The following is a 20,536-nucleotide window of genomic DNA, read 5'->3' as shown; positions in this document are numbered from 1 at the left end:
TTTTTCCCTCTGTCTCTCCCTTGTCCACTCCTCCCTTCCCACCAATCGTCCCCTTGGAACCTACCCCTGCGACTGCAGGAGATGTCCCACTTGAGCCCACACCTCTTCCCTCAGCACCATTCTGGCCCAAAACAATCCTTCCAAATAAAGCCTTTCACTTGTGAACCAGCTGGGGTCACCTACTACATTTGGTGCTCCCAATTTTGTCTCCCATCAGAGAGACGGGATGTAGATCACTTTGTTGAGTACCTCGGCTCTGTCCGCTGCAATAGTGTAGATCTCCCAGTGGCCACCCATTTCATTTCTCCATTCCATTCCCTTGTGACATGTCTGACCATGGTCTCTTGTACTGTCAAACTAAGACCACCTGTAAATTGCAGGAACAACACCTCATGTCCCAACAGTGCACCGTCCAACCAGTTGGCATTTATATTGATTTCTCTGGCTTTTGTTAAAAAAACTCGCCATCCTCTTCTTCTCCCATCATCTCTCCATTCGCACAGACCTAGTCCCTTATCATATTCAATTAACACCTTTTGTTGGTCTGGAATTCCTCCCCCATTGTGAGACTTTCTGATATCCCTGCCTCTGTCTTTTCCTTGAAGGAGGACACAGGCCCAAAACGTCAGCAATATATCTTTGTCTCCTATAGATTCTGAAAAGACCAACTGAGTTCCTCCAGCATTTTGATGTGTTTACTCCAATCACAGCATCTGCAGCCTATCATTTTTCACTCAATTTCACATTTTTGCCCATTTTGCTCCATTTGCTATATTTGGATCACTCGTTTATTGTCAAGTTCATTATGTCACCTTTATAACTTAATGCCCTGTCTATTTTTTTGCTATCAGCAACTTTAGCAACAGTGCCTTTGGTGCCTTAATCCAAGTCTTCCAATTGTCAAATGTTGAGCCTACAGCACTGACCTCTGTGAAACATCCTTTATATTTATCTGGCCCACCTGAAACACATCCAGTTCTCCCCACTCTCTGTTTTTTGGGAGCCGGCATATATTCTATCCAAGCAAATATTTTGTCTCCTGCACAACAAAAATTTTTATAATTGGTAATAGCTTTTGATGTAGCACTGTGCCGAAGACCTTTCAGAAATCCAAGTATGGTACATCCACGGGCATCCCTTTACCCAAAACATGTTAGGTCTCCCAAAAATTTGAATAAATTGATCAAAAGAAATGTGCCTTTCACAAAAACTTGTTCAGTTTGTCTAATTATTTTGAATTTTGTTGTGTTGTACTTGTGCAACCATATGATAAACATATTGCTTTCTATTATCCTGATTCTTCTGTTAAGCTTGTTGTTGTGTTTACTGTCTTGTTTTGAATACTTTCTAATCCAATGGAAGTTCCTCCAAATCTGGGGAATTATGCAAAATAAAACCAATGTATATTGTCGTGACTGATGTATCTTGCATACCTCTTTGGCTTTGGCAAGTAAGAAAGTTGAACCATTTGTGCATTGTACTAACGTACATGACAATAAACTTGAGCCGCCTAACCTGATCTTCTTTTAAGATCTTTGAATAAATTTGAACCATCTAACCTGATCTTCTTTTAAGATCTTTGAATAAACTTGAGCCATCTAACCTGATCTTCTTTTAAGATCTTTGAATAAACTTGAACCGTCTAACCAGATCTTCTTTTAAGATCTTGGAATAAACAGACACATACAGCTCCAACGATTTGCTCAGCAACTAGATGTGTAATTTTCCTGAGCTCCACCCTTTCTTCCTATTAGCAATGTACAGCTATTTTTGGGATGTTACTTGTGTACCCACAATCAGCCATTCTCAATGGGAAGCAACCCTGGGAGCCACAGTACATTGAAGGGAGGCCAATAGCTGAAATGATAAAAATATATTTTAGATGATTTATGTAGTCAGTAGAAGAAAAGTACGAAATAAACCAGTTAAATGACTGCTTCTCAGGGAAGGGGTCCATAAACTTTGAGCAGAGTCGAAGGGGGCCATAACCAACAAAAAGTTATGAATGGCTGCTCTAGAGAGATGTCAGAAATAAGATGGGCGGCACAGTTCGTGCAACGCTGTTACAGCTCCAGCGATCTGGACTGGGGTTCAAATCCCACGCTGTCTGTAAGGAGTTTGTCTGTTCACCCCATATTTGCATGGATTTCCTCTGGGTGCTCTGGTTTTCTCCCACCATTCAAAACAACCCAGATGTTGTAGATCAATTAGGTATGATTGGGTGGCATGGATTTATGGGCCAAAAGGGATTGTTACCATACCGTATGCCTAAATTTAAAATAAAAAAATTAATTTAAAACATCTGGTAAAATCACATGCAATCTCCTAATTTTCTTTTTCACTAACTCACTTTCTATATTATTCTTCTTCAGGTGGCATCAGCCCTCTGGGAAAAAGGCAAAGGTAAGTGCAGGCAAGTTCAAGTAAGGTCTTTAATCATGGTACAGACTGAGTTGTGGGAATGGCAGCCTGGGCAGTAGTAAGCTCCTCTTGCAGGATGTGGGAAATCTGGGGCAACACAAATGCCCCTGCTGCCCATTTCTTTGGGAAGTTCAGACCAAGTTAGAGAAGTGAAGCTGAAGCTGGATGATCTCTGGATCATTCAGGAGGCAGTTGGAGTGATAGACAAGAGTTACAGAGAGTAAGTCACACTTAGGAGGTGGGAAGCAGGTAGCTGGGTGACTGTAAGGAGAGGAAAGGGGAGCAGGCAGTCAGCCCAGGGGAGTAGGCAGCCAGTGCACAGTACACCTCTGGCAATTCCCCTCAATGACAAATATACCAATTGGATAATGTTTTTGGGAAAAGCTGCAGCAGCCAGATCTCTGGCATAGATTCTGACCCTGTGCCTCAGAAGGAATGGAAAGAAAGGAGGAGAACAATAGTGATAGGGAATTCATTGGTGAGAATAGACAGCAGACTTTGTGGGAGGGATGAAGACTCTCAGATGGTATGTTGCCTCCCAGGTGCCAGATGTCTGATTGAGTCCAAAGAATTCTAGAGAGGGATGGTGACCAGTGACAAGTCATGGTATCCAGTGGTACAAATAACTTAGAGAAAGTGATGAGGGCCTGAAGGGTGAATAGAGGGAGTTTGGAAGGAAGCTAAAAAAAGCAGGACCCCAAGGGTAGTATTCTCTGGAATGCTTCCTGTGCCATGCGCTAGTGAGAACAAGAATAGGAAGTTATGGTAGATGAATGCATAGCTAAGAAGTTGGTGCAGGAGGCAGAGTTCAGATTTATGGATCATTAGGATCTTCTCTGGTAAAGATATGATATGTACAAAAAGATCTGGTGGCATCTGAACTGGAAAGGGTTCAATACACTTGTGGGCAGATTTGATAGTCTACAGCACACATGTCAAACTCTGGCCCGTGGGCCAAATTTGGCCCGCGATATAATTATATTTGGCCCGCAAGATCATATCAAAAATGTATTAGAGGTGGCCCGCTGGCCGCCGTGCCAGTATAGCGCATGCACAGTAACCGCTGTGTCCCATGGTGAGAGAGAGAAAAATCCTGGTCCTTGAAAAGTAGTGGTGGGTGGTTTTATAAACACGCTGTCGTGTCCCCCCGCCCACCCCCCCCACCGCAGCGTGGCCTGGCCGATGTCAGGGGAAGCCAAGGCCGCTTCCCAGCACCCGGAACCCCAGTGGCACAGCGTTTCTTGGAGCTGCAGATGGAGTCGGGACGCCAGAGGGAAGATTGGGGCTCCCCGCCGGGCGATGGGGGCACCGGCCGCCAGCCGCCGGCCGCCCTGCGCCTTCCCACCAGACCAGCGGCGGGTGCCCGGAGTACACGTGGAGAGCGAGGCTGGTCGGGTGGAACCCCCCCCCCTCGCCAATCTCGGGAGTGGCGTGGGCTGGATCGGGATTAGCCGCGCTCACCTGCTCCTCCACCACTGACCGGGATCCCAGCGCGGTCCTGAGAGCGGAGACTGCCCTGGAAAGGTCCTGGGACACCGGCACGGAAAGAAGAGCAGGGTCCGTAGAACATTACAGATCAGAAACAGGCCCTTCGGCCCTTTGACTCTACCTCTTGAAAACCCAACACTGGAGAAACTCAGCGGGTTAAACCGTATCCTTTATCCAGCAGAGAGGTACCTGACAATGTTTGGCCCTTGATCCCCCTCATCAATGTATGAGCGAAAGTATGTGGTTCTCGTAAACTCAGCAGGTCAAAGGGGGTCCGGGAGAAACTCAGCAGGTCAAGGAGGGATCCGAGAGAAACTCAGCAGGTCAAGGGGGAGGGATCCGGGAGAAACTCAGAAGGTCAAGGGGAGGGGGTCCAGGAGAAACTCAGCAGGTCAAGGGGGGTCCGGGAGAAACTCAGCAGGTCAAGGGAGGTCCGGGAGAAACTCAGCAGGTCAAAGGGGGAGCCGGAAAAAACTCAGCAGGTCAAAGGGGGGTCCGAGAGAAACTCAGCAGGTCAATGGGGAGGGGTCCAGGAGAAACTCAGAAGGTCAAGGGGAGGGGGTCTGGGAGAAACTCAGCAGGTCAAGGGGGATCCGGGAGAAACTCAGCAGGTCAAGGGGGATCCGGCAGAAACTCAGCAGGTCAAGGGGGGTCCGGCAGAAACTCAGGGGGGGCCTGACCTCACCAGGACCGTTGCCCACTCCCCCTCCCTGCCGCAGGCCGTCCCGCGACTCACGGTGACAGGGCCGTTGATCCGCCGAGATGCCACTCTGCAGCGAGAGCCGATGCCCCCGCACTGTCATTGTCCAACCCGATCGCCCGCAAACCCCGCCCTCCCGCACACAGGCCTGAGTAAGTATTATGAACTTTAATCTCAGGATAAAACGATCTTCCAATAGTTTCATGTCACACTGATAAATATATTCCTGGTTAAAAATGGTCCTGCACCTGGATACAAGCTCATTAGGCATAAAACTTGAAAAGTGTGTAAATCAAAGGATATCTGTACCAATGGAAAAAGGGCATGGCAAATAACCCTGCTAGAGTTCATGCCCACAATCAGTCACCCATTTGATTGTTTCAGGAATCATGTTATTCTCCCACATTCTCAATAGCCCTCAGATTTTACTATTCAACAGCACACTAGCAACATTTGACAAATCCTCTATAGAGAAATATTATTTATTGAATATTTTATTTCTCATTTGTTAATGCTTCTGGAAAGTTTATCCAAAACTATTATTAAACATTTATTTTAATAAGAAAAAGTTTAACATTACATATGTTGAAAGAAGAGAAAACAAGCAGATGTTGTTGAAAATTTTCAATAAATATTTAGTTCGGCCCTCGACTTAGTCCAAGTTTTTAATTTTGGCCCTCCGTGAATTTGAGTTTGACACCCCTGGTCTACAGGATTCGAGAAGGTGTTGAAGGTAAGAAGAGCTCCCAAAGGGCCTTTGGCGCTGAAAGTTTCCTGATCATATTGGAGATTTGGATCTAGAGCTTAGGTTGCCAACAGATTGAACAGGAGGCTGCAGGAGCACTGGAGGCAAATCCACAGACACTCAGTGGCTTTGAAGATACTCTCTTTTGCTTCCTTTTCTCTTATTGTTTGGTGTGCCAGGCAATCCTAGTCGCACAACTGTGTGTCTTTACAACGGGTGAAAGTTGATGAATTTTGTGTATTACATGGCAATAAAGGAATCCTGCATCTTGATAGAGCTATCGGGGAGAGTTTAAACTAGGTGAACCAGAGCATTAGGTCAGAGGATGGAGAAGTTGACAAAATGGCAGATACTTTGTATAGTGAGACTGTGAAGGACAGGCATTGGATGGAACATAAATGTTGGATGGGTTGAAATGTGTGTACTTTAATACAAGGAGCAATAGAGCAGATGAACTCAGAACGTGGGTCAATTCGTGGAAATGTAACGTTATGCCTATTACAGAGGCTTCGATGTCTCAGGGGCAGGAATGAATGCTGAACATGCCGGGCTTTAGATATTTTTTAAAAAACAGAAGGAGGTAAAAGAGGTGGGGGAGTAGCACTGCTGATCAGGGATACTATCACTGCTACAGAAAAGGAGACGTAGTGGAGGGATTGTCTACTGAGTCAGTGTAGGTGGAAATCAGAAACAGGAAGGGGGCAATAATTGTACTGGATGTATGTATACTATGGGGCCCCAATAGTAATAGAATATTGAAGAGTAGATGTAGTTTTAATGATGGGTGATTTTAACTTTCTTAACATTGATTGTCACCATCTTAGAGTGGAGACTTTGGATGTAGTGGACAGAAACACTTGATCATGTTGACAGTAAGAAATAGGTTTTGAAAAGCATAACCATTGATAAAAGTCACCAAGACCTGATGAGGTTTAACCATGGCTACTGTGGGAAGTGAGGGAGGAAATTGTTGAGCCAGTGATTGGGGTCTGCAGTGAGGAATTCGAGCATCCAGTTTTAAAGTGAGGGACAGAGCCCCAGATCCTGGAATTTAATTATCAATGTCGTTGCTTGATAGGGCAAAACATAAAGCTGCATAAAATGAACAAAAACCTGATGCAAGTGTTCTTGTGGTCCAAGTGCTCCAGTACTGGGTGCAGAACCAACAAGAAGGAACCCTGTTCAGGTGGTTGGTAAAATGAAATGAGTTCAGGTCCTTCCTGAAACTGGAGTTGTGCCATAACCAACATCTCAAAGAATTTTATCACATTGAACAGAATTACCATTGGCTGGTAGCTTCTTGCAATCAGTTGCAGACCCTCAGCTGGCTTCTTCTACTCTACTCTTGCACCATGTCCAAGGCCTTCTTCATACCTAATGTTCACAATTAAATGACTCCATCTGCAGCCTAACCATTTTTTTTGAAGGTTAGTCTAATTGTTTACTTGGTGATGTTCTATGGTCCCACATAATTTTTTTCCTAAAAATATACTTCTAAAAACCTTCATACAATCATGCACATACACTCCCACTTGATGTCTTTTAAAATTATGCATTTTCCTTCTCCCTATTAATCCCTCAGAGTGGATCACTTAACATTTAGATCTAAAATTTCACTGTGTCGCGTTTGCTCACTTCACTTCCAGGGACAGCTTCTCACCTTGCTACAAATTATTAACTTGACATTTTGTGTGAACCAAAATGAAGGCAAGACCAATGACATTTTCCATTTGTTCCACAACATTTTTGTTTAAAGTACAGGGAGTTAAAGAATAAAAAATAATCTTAGTTAGAATAGCTGTGTAAAAAGAAATGTCACATCTCAGTATTTTAAAATTTTACCGCTTTTGCTCAAAATATACAAAGTGATGTTTAAAGTACTAAAGAACTAATATTTTCCCATGTTTACTGAGATCATTTCTGCACAAACTACAAAAATATAATCTCTAGAGTAGTTATAATTTATAATTACTAGAAGATGCAATAAAAATGGGACATACAAGATTCAATTTATTATTATAGTAATAAAACAGCGTCGCTTTACATGAAATTTCCCTTTAGCCTGCTGCAAGGCAGACAGATTTGCCACTGGCAGGCACTGCCTAAGCACCTTTTACAGTCAGAGAGGGAGAAGCAAGTCAGACAAGTTAGACGGCATCAGAAGAGAGAGACACTTCAGGCAGATGACATGTCATTAAAACCAGTAAAAGTTAGAAATAAACATATTTGAAGTGATAGAGATGGTGGAGGAGGAGAGGAGAGCTGTTGATTGGTGCAAATTGAGATGGTGCTGACTGCAGGGAGGTGGTGAATGCAGCTGATCTGTCTGGTGGAGAAGTAAATTGAGGGAGATGAATTAGGAGATTTTTTTTAAAAATCATTGTAACCAGTGAATGATACAAATAACTGCAGTTCCTGAAAATTGGAAATATTCAGCAAATTCAGCAGTTGAGTGGAGTGAGCAAAAATTGAGTTTGTGCTACATGTTGATGGACTTTCATTGGAATAAGACAGTAAGCTGTAATGTACTCAGTCAAGACTAGAGATGTTTTAACTTGTGCTTGCATTTGTGTTTCAATGGAAGAGCGCAAAAAGCCATAGTTCGCTGAAAAATAGAAGTGACAGGGTCAGGGTCAACTGGGAAAATGAGCAAGGATACAACAAAGTCATTATCCAATTTGTGTTTGGTTTCCCTCAAGAGGACGAGATCACATTGTGAGCAGCAAATGCAGTGCACTAAAATGGAAGCAGCATAGTACATCCCTGCTCCATTTGAAGGGAGTGTCTGGTTTTTGGATGATATGAAGGGAAGAGCTAAAAGGCCAGGTGATATATTCCTATGGTTGGTTGGGAAGGTACCATGAGAAGTGGAGTTGCCATTGGTGGAGAAGGGAAGAGTGAAGCAGGGAGCTCCAGAGGAACTCTGTAATGCAGAAGGGGCAGGGGAGCAGAGCTGCCTGGTGATGCCATAACATTGAATGTAGTGGAAATTGTTAACTATGGAGGCTGGTGAGGTAGACGGTTAAAAAAAAACCAACTGTTGCCTTTCAATGCCCTATTAACTCTGGAAAACACAATTAAGAAAGAAGGAAGGATCAGAAGGTGTTATCATCAGAACATACATATCAGAATCAGAGAAACCAGAAGGATGTGATGTCGTTCACATAACAAGCACATGAGGGGAAATGTCAAGACTGCAGTGGGCATTTGTTACTAACCCAAGGTGGAAACAGAGCAGTTTGAAGATTGTAGCACGAATAAAAGCTCTCATGACTGGAGTGAAAACACACACTTTTATTAGCTTATAATTGAGGTCAGGGTCTTACAATGGTCTTCGGAAGGGATCAGGGAGGGAAACCAGGGTTATATATGAATAGATGGGGTGGAGCCAGCCATCAGTATAATACCCCACCACTTCACTGCATTCACTCCTTACTGCAGAATTTAGGGTCTGTGGATGAAGTCAGAGAACATAGATTCAGAAGAAAAAAAAATCAAAAAATATACAGTTATTTACAAATTTAAGCAGTCCTGGGGTCTGGAGATCCTCAGGACTGGAGGGCTTGGGCTCCTTGTCCCCTTGTGAGAGAGGAACAGCAGGCTGGGTTTCTGGCTCTGAGGTGGAGGGGGATGCAATTTCCTCCTAAGCCAGATCTCTCAAAGCACTGGCTGGGGGTGATGAAAATAAGCTCTGGGGCTCGCAGGGCACTTGAGGCAACGGACTCTCTGTTCTGGCAGATGCCAGGTGCCTGATGGAGTCGGTATCCTCCCTGCCATCTCGGTACTATGCATAGGCTTATGTGGGATTGGCATGAAGTAATTTCACCCTTTCCACCAGGATGTCGGTCTTGCTTCTCCTCACATGCTTCCTGAGAAGGACCGGATCAGGAGTGGTGAGCCAGGTTGGGAGCGTAGTTCCCAATGCCGACCTTCTCTCAAAATTGAATAGGAGCTTGTGAGGAGTAGTGTTGGTTGCTTTACATAGTAGCAACCAGATGGAATGGAGTGCCATAGGTAGGACTTCCTGCCAGCCTGAGTCTGGAAGGCCTCTTGACCTCAAGACCTGCTTGACAGCCTTCCAGACTGTGGCTTTTTCATTTCATCTTGTTTCCCCCCCCCCCCCACCAGGGGTTGTAGCTAGTAGTCCTGCTGGATGCGATGCCCCTTGCCAGCAGGTTCTGACATAGCTCTTTGCTCATGAAAGAAGAAGGTGTTCCCGCTCGTGGAGGGGAGAGGTCCCTTAAAATTGACCCTGAGTCATTCAAAGGGCCTTGATGACTTGATCAGTAGGCGGTAGAAGTGAGGATTGCACCCCGCACAGACCTGGTCATTCCCCTGATATCCTCTATGTAGTAGGGCAGATTGCGCGCCTTGACAAAATGAGCCACGCAGTTAACCCCTGGATGGCAGAACTCATTATGTAGGGACCGCAGTTAACCGGTGTGTGCAGAGGTACAGCTTCCTCTGGATAAGGCATCTGGAGGGCCGTTAAGGGCTCCTGGCCAGTAGGCGGTCATAACTGTACGTGGAGAGCTCGATCCTCCACCTAGCAATTTTGTCATTCTTAATTTTGCCCTTGACGTTATTGAACATAAATGCAACAGAGTGCTGGTCAGTGAAGAATGTAAATTCCTACTAGCAAGGTACTGCCTCCAGTGTCTCACGGCTTCTACAACAGCCTGAGCCTCCTTTTCCACAGAGGGGATTTGGAGCTCGTGGTCTTACAATGTCAGAGAAAAAAATGCCACTGGCCTGCCTGCCTGGTTGAGGGTAGTGGCCAGGGCTACGTCCAAAGCGGTGCTTTCCACTTGTAAAGGTACATTCTCATACAGAAGTTTTTGGAATAAGTTACAGGAGTTCCTTTTCCACAAAATCCAGACTTATTTTCATTGGGAAATATTGACAGACCAAAACTATTAATTAACCAATTGGAATTTGTTAAAGTAGCAGTGGCGAGGAAATGTATTGCAGTTTCTTGGAAATCAGATATATCTTTAGGTATGCCAAGATGGCATGCAGAAATACAAAGTTGTATTCCTTTGGAAAAAAATTACATATAGCTTGAGACATAAATATGCTATGTTTTATTTTTGAAAATTTGGCACCCATATTTGTAATAATGTCCCTTCTATGCCTCGATACATGCAAGATTCTCCTCTGAATTGTTCTGAAGAACTTTTCTATACGTGTGTTAGACATCTCTCTGTGCAATCGTGAAAATATTCAAAGAAATGAATGTACAGTTAATGTACCACACCCTGTGTTTAGAATACCTGCAACAAAAGCACCAATGGCCACCATGTGTAATTAAGACTTAATACTCAGCCAGGTTATTCAAATCCATCCATGGCTTCACTTCTTTTTTGCTCTATCATTTTGCCATGAAATCTTCCAAATCTACAGATCATGAAGCAGATATTAATTACACTACTATCACTTCATCCTTGTGATGTCTTCAATCCCTTTAGCTCGTTGACTCCTCTCCTCCTCTCTCTCTCTCTCTCTCTCTCTTCCCCACCCCCCCCCCTTCCGTTGGCTGTGACTCAGCTGTTTGGAACCTTGCCACTGTTAAAAGCCACTTAAGAGGTCTAAGCACAACATCAAGACTGGCATTTAGAAGAAACAGTCAGAAACACTGGTGAGGCATTAAAACAGAAGCTCCATCCGCCTTGTCAAGTGGGTAAAATTTTTACAGCATTATTTGAAAAGTCACAAGGATGACTTTTCCTGGTGCTATGGACAGCGTAACCTGAGAAGCAAAGCAGTTTCCCTGCTTTCAACAATGAAGCAGTAACATTGCTTCAAAACATTACTGGCTATATAAAAAACTTTGATACTTCTTGTTCACAGAGGATGATATATTACACACCTCTTTAGTTCAGGAGAAACATAATATCTAAACTTTGTCAGCTACCTTTCTTGATAATTTACATGGTTCATTCTTAATACAAATCCTCTTGTTTCAATGCTTTAGAATCAATAACACAACAACTAATCACAAAACCCTTTTATTACATTTTTCTCCAATGTCCAATATCTCACTGGGACAAATTAATATCACATAATCAACAATGTTAAAATCAAAATTGGTAAGTGTTGGGACCCTTGCGGAGAGAGGAGGATCATGGACAGTGACGAGAGAATGCTGGGACCAGGCTTTGTGCAAGTAAGTTTAAAAAGTGAATTTTATACAAATCTGAATTTCCTGATAATTCTATTTTAATGGATAATTTTTTGAAAAGGTAGAGTATTCCTAAGAAAATCAAAACTTGTTGGAAGCTCCAATTTCAGAGTCGGTAGTTTCCTAAGCTATATCTTCTCTTCAATCTGCAAGGCTCCAGGTCCAGATGGCTTTATGGTGGGATTTTTTAAATCATTTACTAATTAACTTGCTCCTCAACTCTGTAAAGTATTTGAAAATTCAGTCTTCTCTGGGACCTTACCGACAACTTTTTATGATGTGTCAATTTCATTGATTACCAAAAACGATCTGACTGAATTTACTTCCTAGAGGCCAATTTCTTTGTTGAATGTCAATTTTAAGGTTCTTTCTAAGATTCTAGCTGGCAGATTGGAAAATATTCTTCCCTCTGTTATATCTAAAGATCAGACTGAATTCCCCTTCAGACAATTCCAGAATTTGTAATTTCTCTAGACGCTGAAAAGACTTTTGACAGAGTGAAGTGAAACTAGTTATTTGAAACATTAAGGAGATTTAATTTTGGTATGGGCTTTAAATTGATCTATAGTACCCCCTTAGCTATAGTAGTTTCTATTAATAAGACATACAGAAAAGATAAGGATACATGGAATTGGGGGTGTTTTTCTGGTTGACAATCGGTGATGAGCAGGATGCCACCAATTGCCAACCAGAAAAACAGCCCTACACCCCAACTCTTGGCTGGGCCTACAACTATTCAGAGTGTACATAAACAATCTGGAAGAGGAGACAGTGTAGTGTTTGCTGATAACACTAAAGTGAGTGGAAAAGCAAATTACGCAGAGGATACTGAGAGTCTGCAGAGATAGAGATAAGCTAAGTGAGTGGGCAAGGATCTGGCAGATGGAGTACAACGTTGGCACATGTGAGGTTATCCAAGTTGGAAGGAAATGAAAGATCAGAATATTATTTAAATGGAAAGCGATTGCAGCATACTGAGGTGCAGGACTTGGGAGTGCTTGTGCATGAATCACAGGTTAGTTTGGGGGTGTTGGAGGCTGTCAAGAGGCAATGAATTTAAGAGCAGTCAGGTTTTCCTGCAACTGTACAAGGTACTGGTGAGACCACATCTGAAGTACTACATTCAGTTCTGGTCTCCTTACTTGAGGAAGGATGCACTGGATTTTGAGGCGATTCACCAGCTTGATTCCAGGAAAGAAGGGCTGAGCCTGTGAGGAGAGATGGAGTGATCTGGGGCTGCACTCGCTGGAATTTAGAATGAGAGATTTTCTAGAAACATACAAAATAATGAAAGGCATTGATAACAGAGAGGTAGGTAAATCGCTTACATTGTTAGGGGACATAAGCTCAAGATTCAGGGTAGTAGATTTAGGATGGAGATGAGGAGCAACTGCTTTCACCAGAGGTTGGTGAATCTGCAGAATTCGCTCCCCATTGAGGCAGTAGAGACCATCTCAGTAATTACATTTAAGACAAGGTTATTAGATAGATTTTTACATAGCAAGGGAATTAAGAGATATGGGGAAAAGGCAGGTAGGTTGAGATGAGCCTATTATCAGATCAGCCATCCTGTCATTGAATGGCTTGATGTGCCAGATGGCCTACTCCTATTCATTCTTTTTTGATCTTATGCAATATTGATAATGTGTGGCAAGGTTTGTGTGGGTTTGGTCATATAAATGGGTGCATTTGGTTGTTTTTAAACAACAAAATTTCAGTTTTATTTTATCTACTGAATATGTCACAAATAAGGCTAAAGGCCAAAAGATGAATAAATAACAAAAGGGTCACCATTGTGTATTGAATAAAGTAGCTCAGCAAATCAGTTACTCTGAGACATACAGAAGTCTTCAGATGTTGGAATCTGCACACACTCAATCTGCTGAAGGAACTCAAGGACACAACAAAAGGGGAGAAAGGGGAAAGAGGAGAGAATTCAATAAATTGGAAAAGCCATACCACTGGATTGTGTGCTGCCCATGCATAATATAATGTATTTTCCCCTAGTTTACATCAGGTCTCACTCTGCCAGTGGACAAGACCCAAGACAGGCAGGATATTATGGGAGTGGGAAGGGGAGTTGAAATTGCAGCAACCGCTAGCTCAGGGTGGCGTTGCTACCAATTCATGCAAAGCACGGAACAAATGCAGTGTAGTGAAATTGTTGAAGTAAACCGTTGTTTCGTGTGCAAGAATTATTTAGGTCTCCCGAGGACAGGACAGTTAAGTGTTATGTCTTCTGCATTTCACGGTTGACACAGCAGTTATTTGGTGTATTCCTACATGACAATAAAGGAATCTTGAATGTACAGCACCATCTCACTGAACAGACAGTCACATCCAACCTTTCTCCACTTCTAATGGCCATTAAAAAAATTAACACAAGGTCACAAACCAATATTAATGAAATTAACTTTGCAGGGTCATTGACTACTACATGAAATTCTGTGCACAACAGATTACTTCCTGGCTGACAGAATGTCTAATTACAACTCCAGTGAGTGCTTCTACTTGATAGTAAAAATTCAATGCTGGAGAAACTGAGAAGGTCAAACAGTGTCCTTTATATAGCAAAGGTAAAAATACATAGGAAAAATGTCAGTAGGTGGTACGCCCACCAACATTTTTCTGTACATTGATGAAGGGCTCAAGCCTGAAACGTCAGTTATGTATTTTTACCTTTGCTATATAAAGGACACTGACCTGCTCAGTTTCTCCAGCGTTGTGTTTTTACTTCAACCACAGAATCTACAGATTTTCATGGTTAACTTTTGCTTCTACTTGCTACTTCTACTGACTTCCTACCCAGTCAAAGTCCCCCCCCCACTGCCCCACCACCAACACGAGCTTTCAGCACAATTGAAAGCAAGCTTGTCATGGCTCAGGTAGGATATTATAAGATGACTGTATTTGATGAGCTTTCAGAGCTCAGGTTGCAGATTGCAACACTTGGTGGCTTGTAGGTCAGTCTCTTACAGTTGGCTTTCTGAAACCAGGTTAAACATGTATTGAGAGGGAAACAAGGATACAATTTGTTTTCACATGGAGAAGGATGCATGGATTTTTTTAAACTGCTGTATGACTGGTTCTCAGCTGCAGAGGTACATTTCCTCCAATAGTCTGCAAGTCAGCAGACAGTGAGGTACTTCTCAGGCCATTCTTGCAATAGTCTGCAGGTTACGAGATAGCAAGGTACATATGAGGTAATTAAAGCCCCTTTTATTTGATCTTCTGATTGACAACATGACTGTGAACCCCAATGCCAGAGGAGCTCCAGAATCAACTTTGAGATGGCACAGTTGCTTGGAAAGATCATCCACTAAGAGAAGTAGATGGCACATTGTTGAGATGAAGAGTCACAGAGTGATACAGCATGGAAACCAGCCCATCAGCCAATTTGCCGAGACCCACTAATCTGCCTTCCTCAGCTTTTCCCATTTGCATGCATTTGGCCCAAATTCCTCTTTTCTCTTTCTGATCCAAATTCCTGTCCAAATGTCTCCAAAACATTGTAATTTTATCCTCCTCTACCACTTCTGCTGGCAGCTTGTTCCATTAGCCCACAATGTATTGTGTGAAAAAGCTGCTCCTCGGGCCCCTTTGAAATTGTACTCCTCATCTTTTTCCCTGATAAAAAGACTGACCATTTCTCTATGCCCCTCAAATATTTTATATATCAAGTGTCCTGCACTCCAGAGAGTTAAAAAGCCCAAGCCTATCCAGTCCCTCCTTTTAAAACATCTACCAAACCCATAAATATCCTTGAGCATTGTTTTCTATGCCCTTTCCAGTTCAATGACATCCTTCTTAGAGGCAGGTACTTAAATTGCACATTATACACACCAACATTTCGTACATTTAGAACATGATATCCCATCTTTTGTGCTCAATGCCCTCACCGACGAAGGCAAGCAAGGTATTCGCTATCATCATCACCTTGTCGAGCTGTGTCGCCATTTTCAGGGAATAATGGGCCTGTAATGCTGTTCCACAACATTCTCCAGCGTCCTGCCATTTACTGTGAAAGTCCTGTCCTACTTTAACTGTCTAAAATGCAACATTTATGCACTCATCCATGTGAAACTCCATATGACATTCCTTGGCCCACTTGATCCAGATAATGTTGAAATGTCAGACAACCTTTATCGCCGTCCATGGTCTCATTCACTAACTTACTAACCATGCCAATTACATCCAAATTGCATTGATGATGAACAACAATGGAATAAGCACCAATCCCTGCAGTATAATGCTGGTCATAGACATCCAATCAATAAAACAACCTTCTGCTACCTCCCTCTGACTCTAAACACCAAGTTAAATTTGTATCCACTTGCTGGCCTTGCCCTGAAACCCATGTGATCTAATCTTCTGAACCAGGTTACCACACAGGGCCTTGTCAAAGGCCTAGCTGAAGCCTATCTAGACAATGACTTCCACTCTAATTTCCTCAATTCTCCACAATTCATGAGAAACTATTTCCAACGCATAAAAGCCCAAGCCCAATCTGGAATCAGTCCTTGCCTTTTCAAATGCAAGTGGATGCATTTATCTTTTGTTAACCATGGTCCCCAATCCTGCCCATCCAACATGAAGATGCTGGCCCTGAACTCATCCAATCTGTGTTTAAAAGCCTCCTACTTGCCAAATGTCCCTTTACCTGCAAATAGCCACTTCCTGCCCACCTTAGAAAGTCCAAGTCTTCCTGCTCAGAGAGAATACAACTGCACATTGATTGATAGTTTTGCATTTAGTGCACCAAATGTAAACTAAAATCAAAAATGGCACTTGAAATTGCAAAGGAATCTTTCTGATAGTTTATTGGTACATTTTCACTTAGATTCAAATGAATCATTTAATTCTGAAAAATACTTCCAATAGTTCCAAACTATTCAAAGTTCAGATTTATCATCAGACATTACCTAAAACCCTGAGATTCTTTATTTGCAGGCCAGGCAGAATTTCTACTCATCAGTAGTGCAAAACATATACAAAAGAGAGAAATGTAAACAAAGAAGGGACTGCAAACAGTCTGACTGTACAATATAGAAAATATTCAATATTGAATAATGTGTGAAGTAAGAGTCCTTACAAATGAGTCTCTGATTGAGGTTGATTTTTTAGGAGTTTAATGGTAGAGAGGTAGCAACTGTTCCTGAACTAGTATGAGTCTTGTTGCACATATGCCTCTTTCTTGATGTCAGCAGCAAGAACAAAGCATGTGCTGGGTGGTGTGGGATCCTTGATGATTACTGCTGCTCTCCAATAGAAGTGCTCCATGTAGATTTTCTTGATGGTGGGTAGAGTTTTGCCTGTGATGTTCTGGGCAGTGTCCACTACATTTTGAAGGGCTTTCCACTCAATGGTATTGATGCCCTCATACCGAGCCATAATGCAGATAAGTTCCTTTGAAATGGTAACTCCCAGGAGTTTAAATTTGTTCACCCTCTCCACCTCTGATTCTCCCATTGATCACTGGATCATACACCTCTAGTATTCCCCTCCTGAAGTCCACAATCTGCTCCTTGGTTTTGGTTGACAGTAGTCCTTTTTACACTTGGGTCCCACTAAAATCGGCCATTCAGTGTCCCAGGATAGAAATGGTGTCTTTGCTATTCACACTTGACCACTCTTAACTGGGACACTGTATGCATTCACACTTGCAAGGAGCCATCCCCAGGATTTGAACTGTTTTACTGGTAACATCATGACGCATTGAGCGATGGTGGTCCTGCCCTAAATCCTGATCAATGTATTATGATCTTATATTTGAACAAATTAGTTATAACATAATTAAGCTTTATGTATAGCACAGTATGAGCCCTTTGGCTCCTGTTGATGTGCCGACCTAAATAAACCTTTATAAGGGACCGTGGAAAAGTGCTAAAAATAAATAGCAATAGGGGACAATTTTTAAACAGTGTGGGAAAGTTGGTAGCACTATAGCAAACAATTTACAAATACTGTGGGGGAAAAAAGCGATGGCAGACCTACCCTCCCAGAATGCCATGCCACAGAGAAAGGGTTGTATACACAGCTACAAGCACTGAGCACTCATGGAAATGTTTCTCTGCGGCATGGCATTCTGGGAAGTCAAGTCCACCATCGCTTTTTTCCACGGTCTTTATAAATTGTGCGCTATAGCACTATCAACTTCCCCATGCTGTTTTAAAAATTGTCCGCTATTGCTATTTATATCCTCTCTCTCCTGCTGCGACTTTCCCACGGCAAAGTTTATACTTTCTGTGGTGGTACACCACTGGCCTACTGCAGGGGGCAACCTCTGTACCAGCAGGAGAGTAAGGGGGACAGGACTACACCTGGCCGGCTGTCAATCAGTCGACCTGAATGGATCAAGCCCCACCCGGTCGGGTGTCAATCACCCTCCAAGATATAAGCCTGCGCCAGCCTCCGAAGTCTCTCTGAGTTACTGCAGCTACAGCCAGCCTGGCTCTGTGGAAGTCTTTGTGGATTAAAGCCTGTTGAACAGTCTTTACCTTGTGTGTGTCTGATTCTGTCTAACAGAGCACACCTTCATTTTAATCTTTTCTACCTTAACATTCCTGCATTCATGCAAAAACTTGGGTCATTTCAATTCCAGAATGCAATTGTCCATTCTACACTTGCCTAATTGCAATGCCGGCATCTATCCCCGACAAGAGATGATGTCATCTTACACCGACGTTGAGAAGATTTTCCTTGCAAGTGTGAAATGGGCTATTGAGTGTGAGGTTGTTGTTAATACACCAATCTCCCTCCTGTATGCTGGCTCATTGTGCTCTTTTATACAACTACCATGGTATCACCAGTAAATCTTGTAAATGCTGCTGTGGCGTACAGAGTAAAGTGAGTATAGCAGGGGGCTAAGAACACAGCCCTGTGGTGCTCTGGTACTGATGGAGACTGTGGAGGTGATGATCTTATCAATCCCCACTGATCGTGGTCTAGACGTGAGGAAATCCAGGATCGAATTGCAGTGGGGTGTGGAGGCCTAGTTCTTGGAGTTTGCTGATCAGTTTTTAAGGGATAATGGTGTCTAATGCCAAACTGCAGTTGATAAAGAGCATCCTGATGTATGTATTTTTGCTCTCCACATGTTCCAGAGCTTTGTGTAGAGGCAGTGAGATGGTATCTGCAATAGATCTATTGCCATGGTTAGCAAATTGGAATGGAACCATGTTGCTGCTCAGACAGGAGCTGATATGCTTCAACACCACCCTCTCTAAACACTTTATCACCGTGGATGTGAGAGCCACTGGTCAATAGTCATTTAAGCACATTACCAAACTCTGCTGAGACAATTAGCGCCTGTTTGAAACAGATAGAGTACCACACCCTGCTGGAATGAGATGTTAAAGATATCCATGAAGACACTGGCAAGTTGGTCAGCACAGGTTTTCAGTACTTAGCCAGGTACTCCGTCTGGACCATATGCTTTCCTTGGATTCACTTTCTTGAAGGAAGCCCCCATGACATCTTCAGATACTGACAGTGGAGGATTATCAGGAGACCTGGGGGTGCACAATGGGTCTCCCTTAACTGGTGGTCAAATTAGACATGGAAGGCATTGAGTTTATCTGGGAATGAAGCTTTGCACTCCCATGGCACTAGATTTGGTTCTGTAGCAGGTTATATCATTTAGGCCCTTCTACAGCTATTTTGTATCCTTCGTTGTTTCCATTTTCATCTGGAATCTCCACTTTACCCGGGAGATAACTTTTCATAGGTCGTACATGCTTCTTGTGTAGTATTATGGATCTCCGGACTTAAATATCTGTGATCTGGCTCTCAGCAGGTTCCGGATTTCATTGTTCACCCAGAGCTTCTCACTGGGAAAAACCCTGAATGATTTGGTGGGGACAGCTATTTTCATAAAGTCCGTAATGGCCCTGGTGTAATCATTTTGACTTCAGCTGAGTTCCTGAACACCTGCCAATTCACCGACTTGAGGGAGTCCTTTAATCATTCTTCAATATTCCACAACCATCTTTTGGATGTCCTGATCTCTTTAGTCTTTCTATTTATGCTCTGACTGTATGAGGGCAGAAGGAGCACAGCCTAGTGATCCGATTTGCCAAAATGCCTTCCTTATCTTAGTGTAGCACTGATCAAGTGTGTTGACACCTCTGGTACTGCAGGTTACGTGCTGGTGGTAATTGGGCAGCAGTTCCTTGAGAGAGGCTTGTTCAAAGTCACCAACAATGATTTGTAGTGCAAGTTTGAAGACGAAATTTCTTCAAGACCTTTCTCCCACTCACTTTTTTAGGTCTTAATGTTAATTGGACAGTGTTACAACAAAAGAATTACAGTCTTCCCTCTATTTTTTTGAATACAATGTCATGACAATTACATAGAAAGTACCTAGCAGAATAAATTAGGTTATTGTCAGTAAACAAAACTCATTTGAAGAGAATCCTCTTACAAAATGTGCATTGCTTTTGGCTGAACTATACTTACAATGAAGGATCTTGGACCAGGTCTTTGAGGTTTATCCCACTTCTATCTTCTGCAAGGTTTCTGAAGCAGCTATCACTCACTGTAAAAGATGAACAGAAAACCGCATGATATTTCAAAATACTGCCAACACATCTCCCTCCCCCTTCATCTTTGCTGTGAACTTTTCCTTTCTGCTCTTCTAAACACAGTGTCAACTGCAAGGAAAATAAATTTCACCACCAGTTGAGTTCCAGTGCATCACTGAAATTACCAGTCTTTCAAGGGCTACTCAGAGCTCTCTGCTGCTTGCCCTGAGTTCTCCATGCCAGCCCTGTTCTGACCCACCTGTCGCTCTCTTCATTGTTATAATTATTCCCAAAGTGGAGAGCCCCTCTTCTACCATCTGGACATGGTGCAGTCTTAAGGATTCAATTTTATAATTAAGGATCAATCACTTTTATTGGTCATTTATGCTGAAAGTCACCTATCTGAATTATTGGTTCAATATTTCCTCTCTCCATAAGCATAGACTGGCCTGCTGAACATTTCAGGCAGCCCTGCATTT

At 42.9% G+C, this 20,536-nt stretch overlaps 1 protein-coding gene across 9 annotated transcripts in view; it reads right to left on the bottom strand.

Moving 5' to 3' along the window:
* Positions 1–20,536, bottom strand: part of LOC138753865 (gephyrin) — a 549,882-nt gene that overhangs the window by 371,071 nt on the left and 158,275 nt on the right. For all 9 annotated transcript variants that reach the window (XM_069917383.1, XM_069917389.1, XM_069917386.1 and 6 more), the window contains exon 2: positions 19,993–20,071. In XM_069917383.1, coding sequence (XP_069773484.1) covers positions 19,993–20,071 — 79 coding nt within the window. The remainder of the gene's footprint in view (positions 1–19,992; positions 20,072–20,536) is intronic.

Source organism: Narcine bancroftii, chromosome 2, assembly GCF_036971445.1.
Source record: "Narcine bancroftii isolate sNarBan1 chromosome 2, sNarBan1.hap1, whole genome shotgun sequence".
Lineage (NCBI taxonomy): Eukaryota > Metazoa > Chordata > Chondrichthyes > Torpediniformes > Narcinidae > Narcine > Narcine bancroftii.
The sequence above is the reverse complement of the archived record's forward strand: the minus strand, read 5'-3'. Positions and strand labels throughout refer to the sequence as shown.